The sequence below is a fragment of the Tyto alba genome, unplaced genomic scaffold, assembly GCF_018691265.1.
Source record: "Tyto alba isolate M040663 unplaced genomic scaffold, T.alba_DEE_v4.0 Super-Scaffold_40, whole genome shotgun sequence".
NCBI lineage: Eukaryota > Metazoa > Chordata > Aves > Strigiformes > Tytonidae > Tyto > Tyto alba.
The window spans coordinates 44,214,300-44,231,243 of NW_024881316.1; the positions used below are offsets into that span (position 1 = coordinate 44,214,300).

The 16,944-nt window shown below is 39.3% G+C and overlaps 1 protein-coding gene across 1 annotated transcript; it reads right to left on the reverse strand.

Moving 5' to 3' along the window:
- Window positions 1-999: 999 nt before the first annotated feature.
- Window positions 1,000-16,589, reverse strand: MEP1A (meprin A subunit alpha). The gene is made up of 14 exons (XM_033005033.2): window positions 16,521-16,589; window positions 16,411-16,435; window positions 16,263-16,316; window positions 15,382-15,422; window positions 15,193-15,271; window positions 14,759-14,876; window positions 13,055-13,230; window positions 9,135-9,356; window positions 8,022-8,171; window positions 4,956-5,171; window positions 3,592-4,050; window positions 2,255-2,428; window positions 1,472-1,679; window positions 1,000-1,147 (listed from the first exon to the last, which is right to left on the reverse strand). Exons 1-14 carry the CDS (start codon window positions 16,587-16,589, stop codon window positions 1,000-1,002), a joined length of 2,139 nt encoding a protein of 712 aa, XP_032860924.2.
- Window positions 16,590-16,944: the final 355 nt, after the last annotated feature.

The window sequence follows — 16,944 nt, forward strand, 5'->3', positions numbered from 1 at the left end:
ATTTACCATTTGGATTCTGAACTTCTGATATGCAAACAGAAAGAAACTGATTTTGGAGGAAACCTGGGTAACAAAGTTTCAAGTGTGGAAACTGTTAGAGCATTTGAAAACAGGAATCTTGGGATATATTAGATTGGATGCTTCCTGCCATCTGCAATAAATTGTAGGGTATTAACACCTTATCCAGAACCCACCAGTATCACAGACTCAGTCTTCATCTTCCTACACTCCCACCCCTCTCTTTGACTTGTGATTTCCAAAGGGATATGAATTTAATGGTAGCAGCTACAGACCCAATCCTATAACTGATGATCTGCTCCACTCTCATTCACTGCCTGCTGAAATCAAGGGAGCTTTAGAGGTGTTTAAGTGAATTTTGGATTATGCCCAGAGAATAGTTTTACACTTGAATATTTGAAAATTTGTGATGAGACCTTCTGGAAAGACAACTAGATTTAATTTGAAGTTATTACCCTGCTGGAGAATTGGCCAAAAATGTATAGTAGTAGTATAGTATGAATTCTTTGTAATAGGTAATCAGCTTTTGTAAATCAGCTCCATGGATATACTGATTTACATAACTACGGATTTGTACCCTTTAGATTTCTTGAGTAATTTCTGTAGGAACATTTCTAGAATCTTAATATATGTGCTTCTGTGTGACTTCTTTCAGTGTTTTGAGTTGTTCTATAAGTTATTTAATCTAAGTTTGAACTGTGGTTGAGAGTAAATACACGGACTCTCAGCACTACCACTTGCTATTGGATGAAGAAATGAAACATTCAAAGAATACACAAGAGAGGCAGAGTATGAACTTTCATTGTGTTCTTTAACTGCCAAGGCCTACAGAGTAAAAAGGTTGCTGCCAAGATGTAGATAGAGCATTTCATCCATATGATGACTGGTCTTCTACAAGTTGCATTCATCATTTTTCACTGAAAACTGGTATCTCATGAACTATGGAAAAATACCATGCTGAGATTTATCCCCAACAGCTCTTTATCTTCTAGCCATCATGGAAATGAGAACAATGGTTAAGACAATGGTTCCAGTAATTCCACCAACTGTAATTCCCAGGATGTTCCCATGGACCTGCTTTGACTGACACCTCTCACCCGTAAAGAAGAAGACTTGTCCTGGTGGGCACCTGGGAAAATAAAATACAGGTTCACATGAATCAGGAATTTTGTCCTGCCCTATAGGCCCACCTTAAGGTCCTCACACTCACTATCCTGGATGGTGAATCCCCTGCCATTAGAGGGGTTCACATCACAACATCCCTACATTGTTTGGAGGATATTTACATCCCCTGGAGACACCACAGAATGGAGTTTCTTTGCCTTCCCATTGCAGTAAAGTGTTTTGTTCCTACTGTTTCTTGAAAACCCAGTGGCTCAGACCTCTGAGGTCTATAGCTCTGAATACTTATTAGCTGCATTGTCAAGGCAAGCAAGGAAGAGGTCTGTGGTACCTGCAGCTTGCTCTCCCTTTCACATTGACACAGACTCCATCGTTCTGGCAAGGATTTGGGTAACACGGGTCTTGCAGATAAGGCCGCCGGTCTTGAACGGTCTCCATATCCTGGGCGGCTCTCTTCTGCCTTTCAAGAACAAGGCCTTCCATGAAGGCAGATTTTCCAGGTCCAACAGGTACTTCAGTCTTACTGAGGTGTATTATATCTTTTAAAAAAAGAAAAGAGAGGAGGAAAACATCAGATAAGAGTAAGTGATGCCATATGTAGTATTCTTCATACCAGGGGCTCTCAGGGTGATTTGTGGACCAGAGGGTACTCCTTGTCCCTTTGCCCTTTACAGAGCTCTTGCCATACCACAGTAAGTTCTGCATATTTAAAGCACAAGATAGAAAATGATGGTAACTAGTTAGGTAAATCAGTAGTATTCTGTTCTTTGAAAAATTATGCCAAGTGCAGGTGTTCCATCTGAAAATAACAGTGATGGCCCTTTAGTATATTCAGTGCTTAGAAAAGGACATAGTTACTTGTTAAGGTGCTTAAAGGGGTCTAAGAATTTAACCTTCAGTAAATCAGTGCATTTTAGATTCCTCTGAACTCACAAACACTTTGGTCAACATCCTCCACCTGGAACTAAGATGCATAAATGCTTTTAAAATTTAGTCTCCATTAGAAGAAAAGATGACTCTGAGACAGGTGGCAATAGTTACTTGACTGTATGAAAAGAGATACAAAGGATCAACCATTTGTTTTTGCAAGAAGAATCAGGAGGAAGGGTTTTACCATGAAATTCTGCAAAAATAATCAGGTCATCATTTTTCAGGAAGCTTCTACGTCTGATCTCTTTGTGGGATATGAAGTTAGTCCACCCCCAGTCTGCACTTCTATAGCAATTGCACGAGGCATCAAATTTTCCAACAATTGATGGTTTCTCCCACATTAAGGTTCTGTTAACATCTGCAAAGAGAATATGAGTGACAAATCAGAACCACAAAGTTCTGCAGGGGGAAGTATGACACAACTTTCTTGTGAATTAGATAGTTAAACAGAATTTATGCTGTAAAATCAAGATGGAGCTGAAATGCCCAAACAAATCACTGACAAATTATGGGTGTCAGCAGATCCTTAGAGATGGTCTGCATGAGGACTCCTAGTCTATGTGAGGGCATTTAAATTCCACAACTCCCCTTTCATTGACTAACCAAACTCAAGTTACCTCCTCATTGTCACCAGTTAAGAACTCCCTCCTGGGTGAGGACACTCCCTTGTCAGTTTTTCAGTATCTATGGTTTAAAGTCTAGCAGATTTTGTTCACTGCTATGGTTCTGTTAAAGTTATTCATACCTAAGTTCTAAAACCTCCTGCTGAAAAAGTGTGTACTAAACTTCCACTGGAAAAACTGAAGTATGTAGATTCATCTCTAGTATTTTATTCTGTACCAAACTCAATATTGTCCTGTTCTTATTTCTTTGAATTAACACATCCGTGGGGAATCCTAGGGCTGGATGTGGAAATACGATGCTACACGCTACATAAACATGGAGCTGAATGGTATCCCCTGTCTGAAAGAGTTCATAATCTGCAGTCTACACCCAGCCAAGCAAGACAGTCTTCAAATGGTGCAGACTGATTTCACAGGTGTTTTCAGTATTTTTTTCTTAAATACAGCTATAATGTGAACCCTGCACATTCAGATCATGTATGTTAAAGGTAACAAAGCCTCCAAACTGTAATTTTAACTTAAATTACTGTTGATTTAGTAATGGGATACAGCACCCTGTTGGCATTGCACTATCCTGTGGTGATATGTCACCTATTATAATGGGCAAACCTCAAATAGAATGGGGATTACCAGCTCTTAGGAGAACTCTGTATTTACAGTCAAATTCAGATATCTCAGGGATTATTGATAATAACACAAACCTTCTATGCATCACTTTTCACACTAGATCTTTCACAGACAGGAATTCTGAGTCATACACAGGAAAGTCATACACAGGAAAGTGTTCCAAATTGGGAAGTGCAGCCAAAGTTGTCCAACTCTGCATCCTACCCTCATTCCTCTCACTTGGATTCCTTGGCTTTCATATTCATCATTGCTCCAGGCAGACACCACTTACCTGAGCTAACATGGTCTTTGCTTGTGGTGAAGCTTTTGCTTGAGGACATCCTTTTCAAGATGTCAGGATCCTGGTCGAGCACTGTAAGTACAGCTTGGCGGTTCAGAGCTGGCCACTCCAGAACACCATCATTCTCTCCACTGCACAAGTGAAAGGCAACACGTGTGTAGCCACTGATTTTGGAGTGGGGATACAAACTTATACCAAAAGCATAACCCTCAGGGCTATAAAACCGGGGGCTTTGAATAACACCACTTGATGTGTTTTCAAGGATTTGGCTGAAATTCCGAATGACCCATACAGCCGTGGGACAGGGGATCTCTGTCAGTGTGACATCATCGATAGCAATCCCACCAGATGAAGAGCTCGGGTTGCCCTTTAGTCCTTGGAAGAGGTAACGGAACTTCTTTTGAGCGTTGAGGGTTACGTGGGCAATCTTCCAGTTATAGTCATTGTCCGCTTTGGTAAAAGGAAAGTAAAACATTGACATGAGCATGATTAGTGATGTTATGAAGCAACTTATTCCTAGCCATCCATTCCAGCTGCATTTTTAGACAATTGGACCTCTCACAGAGTCCTGAAGGCTAGAGATCTTAAATTGGTATTGAAATTATAATATGCACACCTTGCCTTATCAGCTAAGTGCTTTGAACATGTTGCATTAGGAACTCTTCACACATTAGTGAATGACAGTCTCTAGTATAAAGGGCAACAGGCTAAGGGCCAAGACATAACAAGTGGATGGGTGTCAATGATGCAATGTGTTAGAATTAACTGTTGCTGTTACTTTTCCAGGGACTTATCCTTCCCTGCAAACTGCTGCAGCTTGATATAGGCAGGTTATCTGAGGTCTTGGGTTTTGACAATATAAATCTGTAGTGCCATGGTGGCTGAATTTGTCCTATTTAGAAAAATCACCCAAAGTGAAAACTTGGTTCACATTTCCGAAACTACGTAATTTTCTATATTTCCAATCATATAAAAATTCTGGGATTCTTACTGACTGAAGATGAACACAGGTATTTACATCTGAACAGCACACTGTTAGGTCATTTAACCGCCAGTGGAGATCTAGTCAGTTGATCCCCAGCAGAGTTTGGGGTCCCTCTCAATTGCTGGGTGTAACATAACACTACTAGGAATATTGCCACTTCTGCTCTGGAGCACCTAAATTATTTTATTACATCCCACAGTTTCACTGCTAAATGCCTTCACGTAATACCGACATCCTTAGCTGGACTGCAAGATATTCTGGTAGCTTCTGGGGAATATTTTGATTTCTGAGCCAGTCCACTGCATTCATGAACTCAGTAGGACTTTTCCTCCCCTAATATTCTATGTATTCTTCAGATTTCCAAAATTACCTTGAAAGGTTTGAATCTTCCTCATCTTGCGAATATTTCCAGTGCCATCATCCTCTTTAAGCCAGATGATTAGCTTGTCAGAAACACTTCCTGTGATTTTATAGAAGAATTGGAGGCACTGTTGAGTTCTCTTTGGATAAAGGATTCGAGACTCTAGGACGGCCACCTCATCTGCCTTGCCAGAGCTGGTGCTGAAGTACATGAAATAGCCAGCATCTGTTAAGAAAATGTAGAGCGTCACTGTCTCTTTCCAGATTTCCTGCTAGCTGTGTGGTGTAAATTTATCATTTCAACTCCACTCTTTTAGTAGACATAAGTGTAGTACTTAACATGAATAGTAGAGGAAATGGTATGTAATAATAATCCAAGACAGACATGGATAAGAACAGGACTAGTAGTTTAGCATATATATATATGGAACTCATTGCTGGCAACTTACGTCAATTTTGCATTAGTTGGTCTAGTTGGAAGTTGGATGCCTCAGGAATGTCAGAGATGTGAGACAGAGGATTCAGTGCTGACTGCAAGTAACTAGTAGACATGTCTTTTTACTTTATTTATACCGAAGATAATCTAAAGATGAGATCTTAGACATCATATACTATATTACCTTGTAAAGAGTAAAATAAATTCTTATCAGTGATAAAGATGATAAAAAAGGGTTGGACATAAAAACTAGCACTCTCCTGACCTTGAACATGAAAATGTCCTTTCTTACAGCTTGCCCAAAGACATTTCAAAATTCATCTTTTCAGTTTGGGGAAATTATTTAAGAATTCCTGCCCGTCTAGTTTAATTTTCCACTAACATTTTCCGTAGTGTTTTTTATTTTAGACATAAAGTGTCTACTTTTGTCATTATATTTACAAAGGATTCACTATTTGTACATGTGTCTTATCTGAACTTGTGTCTTATCATGAATTTGTCATGTCATATCTATATTTGTTGCTTTTTAGTTATTCATTATAATCTATGATTAGATGAACAAGTGAAATTCTTTTAGCTATTGTGTGGAACCTTCCTCTGTTGGGGAGTGGTTCCTTGGACTCTTGTCCAAGCTAATATCTAGGGCATGATCAGTTAAACCTGCAGCTGCATAAATGCAGTACAGCCTCCTGCATGGTTAGTAGAGCTATTCGAGCTGTTTATGATATTTGCTCTAAGCATGTCAGGGGAATATTCTTCATTACCTTCCACACAGTAGCAATGCTTTGAACTCATACCCATAGAAATCTTCTTTAAACAAATGTATGACACTTCACCATAAGTTAAACTTATGTTAAATTTAAATATGTTAAATATAAGTATCATCACTGTTGCTCCAAGAGTGGAACAGTGTTTTGAGGCTTATTCAGGTCCCTAAATTTGCTGTTGAAATTACTATGATACCAAGCCCCCAAATGATCTAGACTCCACCTCCTTTTTGATAAGAAAGTCAAATAAAGGCAACATTAAGCATCTATGGCAATTAGAGTATGGCCTTAGCAGATATAGAGATCAAATATAGAGCCAGGCTGCCAGCCCCTCTCTAAATATTAGGTTGTATTTCCCTCCTTCAGTTTATCCAGTAATAAGTCAAAAACCCAAGATGCCAAAACTGTTTGGACAAAATAAGATCCATCTGTTAGAAACCTAAAATTTGCCCCCCCCCCCACTTGAGATAACCACAGAACCAGTTCTCCAAAAATGTCTAAATTCCTGGTGAAGTCAATGACCCTTTGAAGGTGTCCAAAAGGAGAGGCACTACCTGCTCATGTAATTCATTTAAAGACTCTGGAGCTCCTCAGAGACAGCTACCTCGCTCCATTAACTCTTCATCAATTATTTTGTACTAAGTAACTAGATGCTAAAGCATAAGTGCAAGTTAAATGCTTACTTCAGACAGATTGGATTTTACCTGATAATCTCAAACAACTCAGGTGAATTATTTTTCAGTTACAATTACATTATATGGAAAAAAAAAAAAAAAGAGAGAGAGAAAGAATTTAAAAAGTCAGATGAGGGTTAGAAGCATGTACTTCTAGAAGCTGTCAGATGGTTTCCTTGAGTTATATTGCATTCCTGGACCTGACTGACAAGTACCAGCATTATAAGAGGTTGAGGATTGTTCTTTCCAGTGGGTGGGTCATATAAGGGGAATAATCTACTCCTGAGTGCAGCAAGTCAAATTTTTCCTTTATCATAAGGTAACAAAGCACAACTGAATGTGCTTTAAGCCAGGATTCCTTTACTCTGTACTTAGGCAAAATTTACTACAAAAATAACTTTTTTTTTTTTTTGAAAGTTTGTAGTAGTTTACCTTGTCTAAATAATGACAAATCAAACCCTTACTTTTCAGAATTGCCTGTTGAGATTTCATTTTTATTCTCACTTGTAAACTAGCACCCTGTGACTGTGACTGGGGCTGACTCCCTTCTTTTTGAGATTTTCGTCCTTTGAAAAATAGAAAAATTACTATGTGAAAAAGAAAATTAACCCCAAACTCCTATCATAAAATTCTTTGCAACTTTCTTCTACCTCCAGAACAAGAACTCCTCAAGGTTAACATCATTTGCTTTGCAAACACAATATTTATGAGTGGCTATGAGTACTGTTTCATTCTTATCATGGTGTAACATAACTTTTACTCAGACTTTGGAAGTTGCAGTAAGTCCTTTTCCAGGTTATATTTAAAAGGCCTCTAATTAACATTGTTCTTTGTCCCCTTTTATCTTGTTGCTGTAGAGAACATTCCACTATGTTGAAAAAGCTTAATGAGAGCATGAGTACAACCATAAATTCACACTCACAGGGCCAAGACACATGTAAAGAAAAAGGGCTTTTTGCTTAACTAGAAACATTGCAACTCAGATGTTTGCTGGGTAGTGTCTTAAAAATGGTCATTTAGTCCTGTGTTTTCAGAATATCCAGTGCTGGGTTTTCTAAGGATTGACTCCAATGACAGGTTCAAAGAAGCTGTTGAAGATGTTGTATTTAAAGCACACAGACCAGTACAGACATGCACAAGGGATCATTACTCCATCTAACCCCTTTTCCAGAGGGAAGTGTTCTGTTACTTCATTTTACCTCTACAGCGCCCAGAAAGTGTGTGGTCTTCCTGCCCTGTAGCATTGCTCTTTTGATGGACCCAGTCTAGATCATCTCTGGTGCCCTGAATCATGCCACAGATATTTTCAAACTCAAAAGAACACTGGTCCAAAAAAGTGTGAGTTGAAGCTGAAAAAAAATACATACATGGTTACCTCCAAAGTATCTCATTACAATTTCTGCTCTGATTTTTGGGGGGGTTTGTTTACACTAGTATAGATATCATGTAGCGAAGACAACCCACAGCTGATGTGAGCCCAAAGACTCAAAAGAGGAAATATTTGATTCCTGAAGGGATTCCTTGCATAAAGATAACAACACTTGACCACTTTGCAAAAGGTTAAGAAACTCCCATGGGGCAGCTGAAACACAGTGACTGATGGTGGCTGCCTTTTGTAAGCCTTGGAGAGACAAGGCACTTTGTGAACAGTGGTGGTGTTGTATTTAACCATTCCTTGGCTGGAGGCTATTGTTCTTCATGGCTCACTTGTCTGCTTGCTGAGCATGAGCACTGTTCTTCCACTTCAAACAAAGTCCACCCAGTTACCTTAGGCCGGTTCACCTGAGTTTGCCTGCAAGTTGATGCTTCTGCTGTCAGCTCCCCGGGGACAATAACTTCTTGATAACAACCACATATGATGATAACATCTTCAACCATCTTAACAAACAACTAGACAGTGTCAGACTCTAGATTTAGTCAATCTCAGGTGCAAAATAATCTAATTAAGACTAAATGTCAGTAAAATAGGACAAAGTGCAGTTGCATTCACCTCAAAAAGCACAGTGAAGCTGCCCACACACCAACAGAACACAACCACATATCTGAACCCCTACAAGCAACATGGAAGAAAAGATGTGAATGGGTTGACTTTTATCAACTAACTGAACTTTTACAAAAATAATGACAGTTATCAGAGCCAAAGAGAGGGATGAAGGGGGAATAAACAGTTTGGGTCTCTAGACCACGTTACCTCCCATATCTCTTCAAGAGCACCTGAGAAAAGTTGTTGTGGTTTTAGAGACATAAGGGAGGTGAACCAGCCCTGCTCAAATATAAATAAAGAAAAAAATTGCCATTAAATTATGACTTACTGCAGTTATACATGCGATTCAGTCTTTCCAGGTCAATCGCACTGAGGTCTAGACGTTGTCCAATTATGCTATCAAATTCTGGAATCTTCGCTGTGATTGTGGGGACACTTTCATTTTTGTTAAATGAAAATGGTTCATAGTGCATCAATGATTCGTAGTCATATGGGGTGTTTAGATCAGTGATGAAGCTGTCATCATACTTCAGAAAATTGTGCTCTTTGTCTGATAAAAGAACAGAAAAGTGCTTAATTTTTAGAGAAATTGGAAAGGAAATGGCTTTAGTATAGCCCCTTGAATACAGTTTTCTGAGTCACAATTAGTATACCTGAAAGCAATTACTGTACAATAAAATATTAAAATTTAACAAGATTTGTTTATGAAGTCATTTCGACAATAAAGCAGTGTCTTTAGATTGCAGTTTTGTGCTTTCACATGTGACTTCAGTAAGTTCAAAATTAAATATCAGTGAGCTGTAAACAATGGGATATATAGGAGGTGAGATTAGGAGGTCTAATAGTAAGCATCCTGAAGGATTAAATTTAAGAATTAATGTACTCCATTCCAGAGCCTGTGAATATTGATGTAAATATTTCCCAGGATATTAGATCATATATGGACAAGGAGAGGCCCTGGAGCCCTCCACTCATTTAGGGGACAGGTACAACAGTCCTGGAGTGCCTCAAGATTCTGTTCTTCTTTGAAGAAAAGAATAGAATAGGAAGCTGTGGTGAAAAAGATAGAAATATGTTTTTACCTTAGATTGACAACATTCTATGATATTTATATTGAAATATCTTTTGGAAACATGTTTCTCACGGTTTCTTGGTGAAACAATTTGTCCTTAAAGAATGTTTTTCATTATGAAGGTGTCTGCTCTGGCAGAGAGAGGGAGCCATTTCACATATTTTGGTATGGAAGTAAAGGGAGATTACTAGCAATTCCAACTACAAATTATATTTTCGGAATATCTGGTATTCTTTCTCTACAAAGAAACAGCGCATGACTTCGCTGGTGGATAATTACAGCTTCTCTGTGTAAAGACTGCCCTTCCCTTCTACAAATCCATTCTGAGTGCAAAGGTCTTCAGTTCAAGGGTTGAGATTATATAGGAGTTTGGGATTGTTTTTTTACAGATCCTTGAATTGTACTTTTTATCAAAAAGGATGAGAATCTTGCTAAATACTTTTTATAGACTCATAGAATACCAGGTTGGAAGTGACCTCAGTGATCATCTGGTCCAACCTTTCTTCAGAAAGCATGGTCCAAACAAGAAGGCCCAGCACCCCGTCCACCTGAATCTTACAAGTGTCAAATGTTGGGGAATCCACCACTTCCCTGGGAAGATTATTCCAGTGGCTGATTGTTCTCAGGAAAAAAATCTGAGCAGGACACAAGCATGTGTAATGATGTTGGCTTTTAAGATAATTACCAGGCAAAAGGTAACTTCTATGTGTTTTTAAAAGGAATAAAACATACAATTTCATTAGGCTGTCTTATGTGTTTTCTTTGGAGTCTCTCATGAGACCCCCCTGCAGTGCTGTGTCCATCTCAGGGGGCCCCAACATCAGAAGGACTCGGAGCTGCTCGAGCGGGGCCAGAGGAGGCCACGAAGATGCTCGGGGGGCTGGAGCAGCTGCCCTGGGAGGCCGGGCTGAGAGAGTTGGGGGGTTCAGCCTGGAGAAGAGAAGGCTCCGGGGAGACCTTGGAGCGGCCTCCCAGGGCTTAAAGGGGGGGCAGGAGAGGTGGGGAGGGACTCTGCCAGGGTGTATAAGGATAGGATGAGGGGTAAGAGTTTTAAACTGAAAGAGGGTAGATTTAGATTGGACACAAGGAAGAAATTCTTAACTGTGCAGGTGGTGAGGTGCTGGCCCAGGGTGCCCAGAGCAGCTGTGGCTGCCCCCTCCCTGGAAGGGTTCAAGGCCAGGTTGGACGGGGCTTGGAGCAACCTGGTCTAGTGGAAGATGTCCCTGCCCATGGCAGGGGCGTTGGGTCTGGATGATATTTAAAGGTCCCTTCCAACCCAAACCATGTTGTGATTCTGTGATTCTATGATAGCAGACTTATTAGCTTTTCTGTCAACAGCAATGTGAATAGGGAATTTCTTCTCTCAGTAGTCAGCTATCTGCATTGCAGTTTATGAAAATGCATTATGGCAAAAACTGCTACCATGCTATTAAATTTGGAATTGCAGATCACTAATGTGGGAACAGATGTGCACAAACACACTCACAGAGCACAATTATATTAACCTTATTTCCCTTTAGAGGAACGGACATCTTTCAAATAGCTTCAGCAGAAGTTTTCTATTTAATGAATTTGCCTAATTGAAAACTGAGAATTTATAGTATGAATAGAAACCTACAGAATATAGGAACTGACTGTAATGATATTGGACCAGCCCCAGGACTCCATTCAGAATAGTGTCACACTAAAGTCCATCATCAGTATCATTTTTTTTGTGTTCCAGATTTGTGGCTACTGAATATACCACAGATAAGTTGAAAGGATTCAATGATATATATTTTTGGAGGGAAAAAAAAAATGCACAGAGAACTGGCACTGTTTTGTTGAGCTTTTCCATACCTCTGTACATCATAGAGGTCACAATAGTGCATTATAAGTACATTGTAAGACTTCTTGCTTTGGAGGTGGTTAGTTACAGTGAATAGCAAAAAGGGGCCCAAAAGTCAGAGTCTAGGTACTATTGACATCATCATCATCATCTTCATCACTATGATTCAAGACCAAGTTAGTAGTAAAGTGAATTGGTTTTAGTGCTGTTCCTAGCAATAAAAATAATGGTCTGCAAAATCAATATCCATATCCCAGCTGCTTCTCAGCCATCCCAAAAGACACTGCAATTTATAGGGTAGAGGCAAGTAGTAACGCACAAGGCCATTCAACTTGAAGCAGTCAAAAATGTCAAATACTGCTCTTATAGGTCAGCAGAAATGGCTTGTGCCAGCAGTTCTTATCCATCCAAAAGAGAACACAGCATTCCCTGAACCTTGTTCCCTTCTGATGACTATTTTTCATGTATTTTTCATGTATTTGCAAAGATGGTGAGTGCATAACCCCAGACACTGAAGTGATCAGTTTGTCCACGCAGAGCATGAGCAATGGAAGGGCAACTCTGCTGCACTGGCACCATCACTGGGAACAAGAGTTTACACATGATGTCTTTACTAGCATGACTTTCAGAGCTTGTAATAGACTCCCATTCACTCTTTTTCAAAGAAACAGTCGTTAAGTAGTACAGAAACAGACCTCACAAGAGACAGCAGGAGAAGCTGCTTATGGACCAGGGGGACTGTGGAAAGTTTGCTGAAACTTGTAAATCCACTGAATCTGATGGTACTAAACCTGAAGTCAAGAACCTGCAGAGACACACTGGGCAGGAGAGAGCAAGAAAGAACCCTATTTTATGTGATATCAAACTGATCTAGTCACTTTGAGGCTTCTTCATATACGAAGTAAATCTTTCCAGTTTCAGGAAATCCTGAATCTTTGAGTATAAAGGCCTTTCAGATTCTGAGAGGATATTTGACTGAAGAAGAGCCACCTCAAAGCTCACCATCCCAGTAAGTTTACAATTTGCATTACACAGCAAGAGAAAACAGACTCATAGAGAAGGGGAGCAATTTGTTTAAAAATAGAGATCAGACCAGTCCTGTGGCCAAGGGTAAATTAAGTCCTCTGACCCAAGCAGACCCTCTCTTCTGGCCTTGGACAGTCTCTGCTCTTTGAACAGAGAAGTTGTATCAAAGTACTGCTACATCTGCACATTGATTTACAGTGGTCTCAGGTGTGGCCCAGTGTTTCTAAAACCATATCTTTAAGAATTCTTAAAATATAGGAAGGAAAATAAGATACTGATGAATCTGCACTTTACAAAATCTCACTTGAAGGTCAAAACTGACCTGCAATAATTTCATCCCACCAGATTGTCACGTAGTCATCCCGGTCCATCCTTGACTGCTCATGATAAAATCCTAAAGCATGAAGGATCTCATGTTCCACAATTGCTCTGTAGTCACACCTTGTCCCAATAGACAGGTTCTGTCCAGTCTGCAGGTCCCCCACCATGGACCAACACCTGAGAAAGAGAGACATCTTACTGTCTGTTAAGTAGATTTCTTCTTTGTATTTAAGTTCTCAGTTTGTTCACTGGATTTAAAGTAATATCAAAAAAAGGTTTAAATACAAAAAGAGTAACATACATCATTATTTAGATGCTGACAAGATGCCTTGATATTCTACAGATACTCTACTCTGAAAGCAGACTAAGCCCCAAAAACATACAATCACTTGCATGAGGCCAGCATTTTACTTACCCGCTACGTTAGACAAGCTCACCCCTCATTTTTGAGATTCACAGAAGTTTAGTGCTCTATCAGCTGCCATTTTGCCAAGAAATGTGCCAAGAAATGTGCCAAGAAGTGTAATAGAAACATAGAAACAGTAAACTCATCAAGAGAGACTGAGCTTTTTTTGCAGTCACTTGGGCGAGAGAAAAGATCTAGGAGGATTTAGAATAGCAGCATTTGGTCCTTTTTAACAGCAATTATGTAATGCATTGGATATAGGGGTGAAATTACATTTTTCTATGAGGACTCAGCAGAAATTAATCATGATTGAGGGGGAAAGGAGATCCTTAGGCAATTCACTGGGAACTTTTTAGAGTATCCCAATGGTGATGTGAGAGGCAACTGCTAAAGAGCATCTGCTTGGACTGTAGCTTCATTTGGACATCACAAAGCAGTGTCAGGTCGAGTTTGTTGAAGGAGCTCTGAAAACCCTCTGAGCCTATGGTCTCTTTAGATGCTACCAGGTTGTTTAAATCATTAGGGTCTTCAGCACTAGCTTGTCGAAAATCATGGTGCTTACAGTCTTGTAAGAGAAGTGTTATAGGATATATTACCCAAAGAAGAGCTGAGGGCAGAAATATCAGTGCCTATAGGCCTTCATGAAGATCTGGGAGAACAAGAAATATTCACAGCTGATATAGTGCAAAGATTTTTGTGCTTTTCTAGATGTCCTTTCAAAACAGATTTAGGTGTAGGAAATAAAATAAATCTTCCCAGTTCCTTAAAACCTAATTCTCTGAGTATAAAACCCTTCTAGATTTTGAGAGAACCTAATTAAAGAAAAACCACATCAGAACAATAGCAATATTACATTAAACTGTTTTTTCACAGCTTGTTTTGACCTATCTTCTAAAGATTTCAAAATCTAAATTCTGGCTATTCACATCCTTGCTGTGTTAAGAGGTTGTACAAGGGAATTGCTTCACCCACCACTGAAAAGGAAACATCCCTAGCTAGGAAAGTGGAAGCAGCTGATGAAAACACAACGATGCTGGGATTCACCTCATCAGAGCGTAACCATCCAAACATCAGATGCCCATTTGTAGTTCATCATCTAAATATCCTCTGCAGTCAGCAGAGAGAGGCAGTTGCTTCCAAGCTTTGTGTCTAAGAAGGTAAGATGGGATGGTTTCTCGGTGGCTTCTTTTTCTCTGCTGATAACAAACTTAACTTAAACAAAACTGCTGCAGTCAAGTGGAATGAATTCCCAGCTGATTCTACACAGCAAAACTAAACAGAAATTGATATAACCCTTACCCACTTTCTTTTGTAAAGAATATGTAGGTTCTCTCTCCTTCATATGGCTTGAAATCAATGCAAGACTTAAGACGGAACATTTCAAATGCTTGCAGAATTACTCCTTTCGCATTCAGATCTGGAAAACATGCATCAAGAAAGCACCTTTAACACACTGCAGATCATTCACCCTGAAGAGGAAAGGTGTGCTCACAGATATACGCATGGAATCGAAAGAAAAATGATTGAAAGGAGAAAATACTGAATTTGATTAAACTGTGCTTTGTTATCATAGCTGTAGAAGGAAAAAAAAATGTTTTAATATAAAGGAACCATCTAGTTATTAATTATATTAATGTGAGAGAGCCAGTTCTAAAAAAGTCAATTTTTTTATCACAGTGACTCCAGAGCAAATAAGGATTGGCGTTAAAATCTGAGTAAAGTATCTGCATTACCTAGGTTATCACCCAGAATATAGGGAATGGGGAACTTCCATCTGTAGGTCTCATTTCTTAGGGCATTTCGCTGATTCTGCTGAAAAGGGAATTAACAGCTGGTGATGCATCTGCTGTTGGGAGATAATCTGATTTTTACCAAAAATACAATTAGGACATGTGATAGATATAAAGCTTTTAATTACTTACAGGGAGCAAGATATCACCTTGAAAGAGGTCTAGACCAGCAGCTGAAAAGTAATTTAATAAAAGATAAATATAAAATATCCAATGTATTTCACCTCATAAAACATATTGAACCTATTTATGCAGGGCTGATGTTCCTGGGTTTTTACAGAAAATAAAGACCAGCCTCTTTACACTGAAATATAGGGACAAGCCTAAAAGTAACTGTAGTTTCTACTCAGTATTTAGTACTCAGCAATGTCTGCATTTTTAGTGGCAGAAGTCTGATGGCCACCATTATCCATGTTTATTTTGATAACCTCTTGCTTACTATTAGGCAGTGGCAACATTCTCACAGTGAGACAGTGCTCTAGAGAATATAATTACATTGAGTAATGAATCAGGAAGGGTATTGTACAGTGCGCTATCAAAGGATATATGGAAATTTGCATTACAGGAAATTAAAAAAGAGTAAGACAGTACAGTGTGTTATGTCTTTTCTATATGATTCCTTTACAACATATATAGAAACTCAATAAACATTTAAACTATTTTCCACTTTGTAAAAATTTATAAAAATCCTATAGAGATGATGAAGGGGAAATGCTGGTGGGACTCCAGAGCCTTCTCAATTGATACAACGTGTTACTGCCTTAACACCTGGGGTCTGTCCAAACTTCGGAAGTGAAAGACATCTGCATCCCTTGTTTACATAGCGTTACAGTCCCAGGATACCTTCATGTGTCATAGCAAAAGGAAGGCAAATCAGAGCTCATTTAATTATATTTCTTTTGTTATGATTAACTATGTGACCGTCGGTCATCCATGTCTTTTTTACAAAATTCAAAATTCAGCATTTTGCTCACAATTTTTCAGGCCTTATGAGAATTTAGACATGAACTCACCTAAGTTTATGTCTGGAATGTCTTTGATTATCTCACCAGCATCAGCACCTGCTGCTGCACAGAAAAAACATTATGTGTTCAGATGTGGTGGCACACGGCAAGCAGAATAAGATGCTTCAAAACTCAAAACAGCGCACAGAGCACTTACCAGCTTTACTGGAGAGGTGCCCGACCTGAAAGAGAATAAAATACAATCAGTATAAGGTATGAGATGTCTCTGGACTGAGAAGAGCCTTTAGAAATCAGGTTTCTACTTACAGAGACTGGAGTACCATAAACATAACATAATAGAAGTGCTAGGCAGAGTGGGAAGATGTTGGAGCTCATTTTTGCAGTGGAAAAATAAACTGGTCTCTCTCATCTCTTGCAATATATAGGGCGTGCTGCTGAGCTTTCCACAGAACAGCCAACCAGCTTTGAACTTTACACCTTTGTAACATCATTATAACAGCAAGATTTTCCTCCTAAATGGCACATGATGGCATTGGTGTTATCAATTACCTAAGTCCACTCTGAAGGAATGTTACAGAGAGGAAAGTGATAACTTCAGGTCTTCAGTGCAGCTGCTGAAAGGCCCACCCAGATTTCACACAAGATCTTAATCTGGTCCAAAGTTGCTGACTCCTTCCATTGTGCTTGTTATCTGTCAGCATTACGATCTCAACTGCACAGGAGGAAAGCC

Excerpts from the sequence above, each read along its gene's own strand:
- MEP1A (XM_033005033.2), bottom strand. The coding sequence starts at position 16,589 with ATGAGCTCCAACATCTTCCCACTCTGCCTAGCACTTCTATTATGTTAT. Across the intron at positions 16,317-16,410 it reads GCACCTCTCCAGTAAAGCTG|CAGCAGGTGCTGATGCTGGT; the intron begins GTAAGTGCTCTG and ends TTTTCTGTGCAG. Across the intron at positions 13,231-14,758 it reads TTCTTTACAAAAGAAAGTGG|GTGTTGGTCCATGGTGGGGG; the intron begins GTAAGGGTTATA and ends TCTCTTTCTCAG.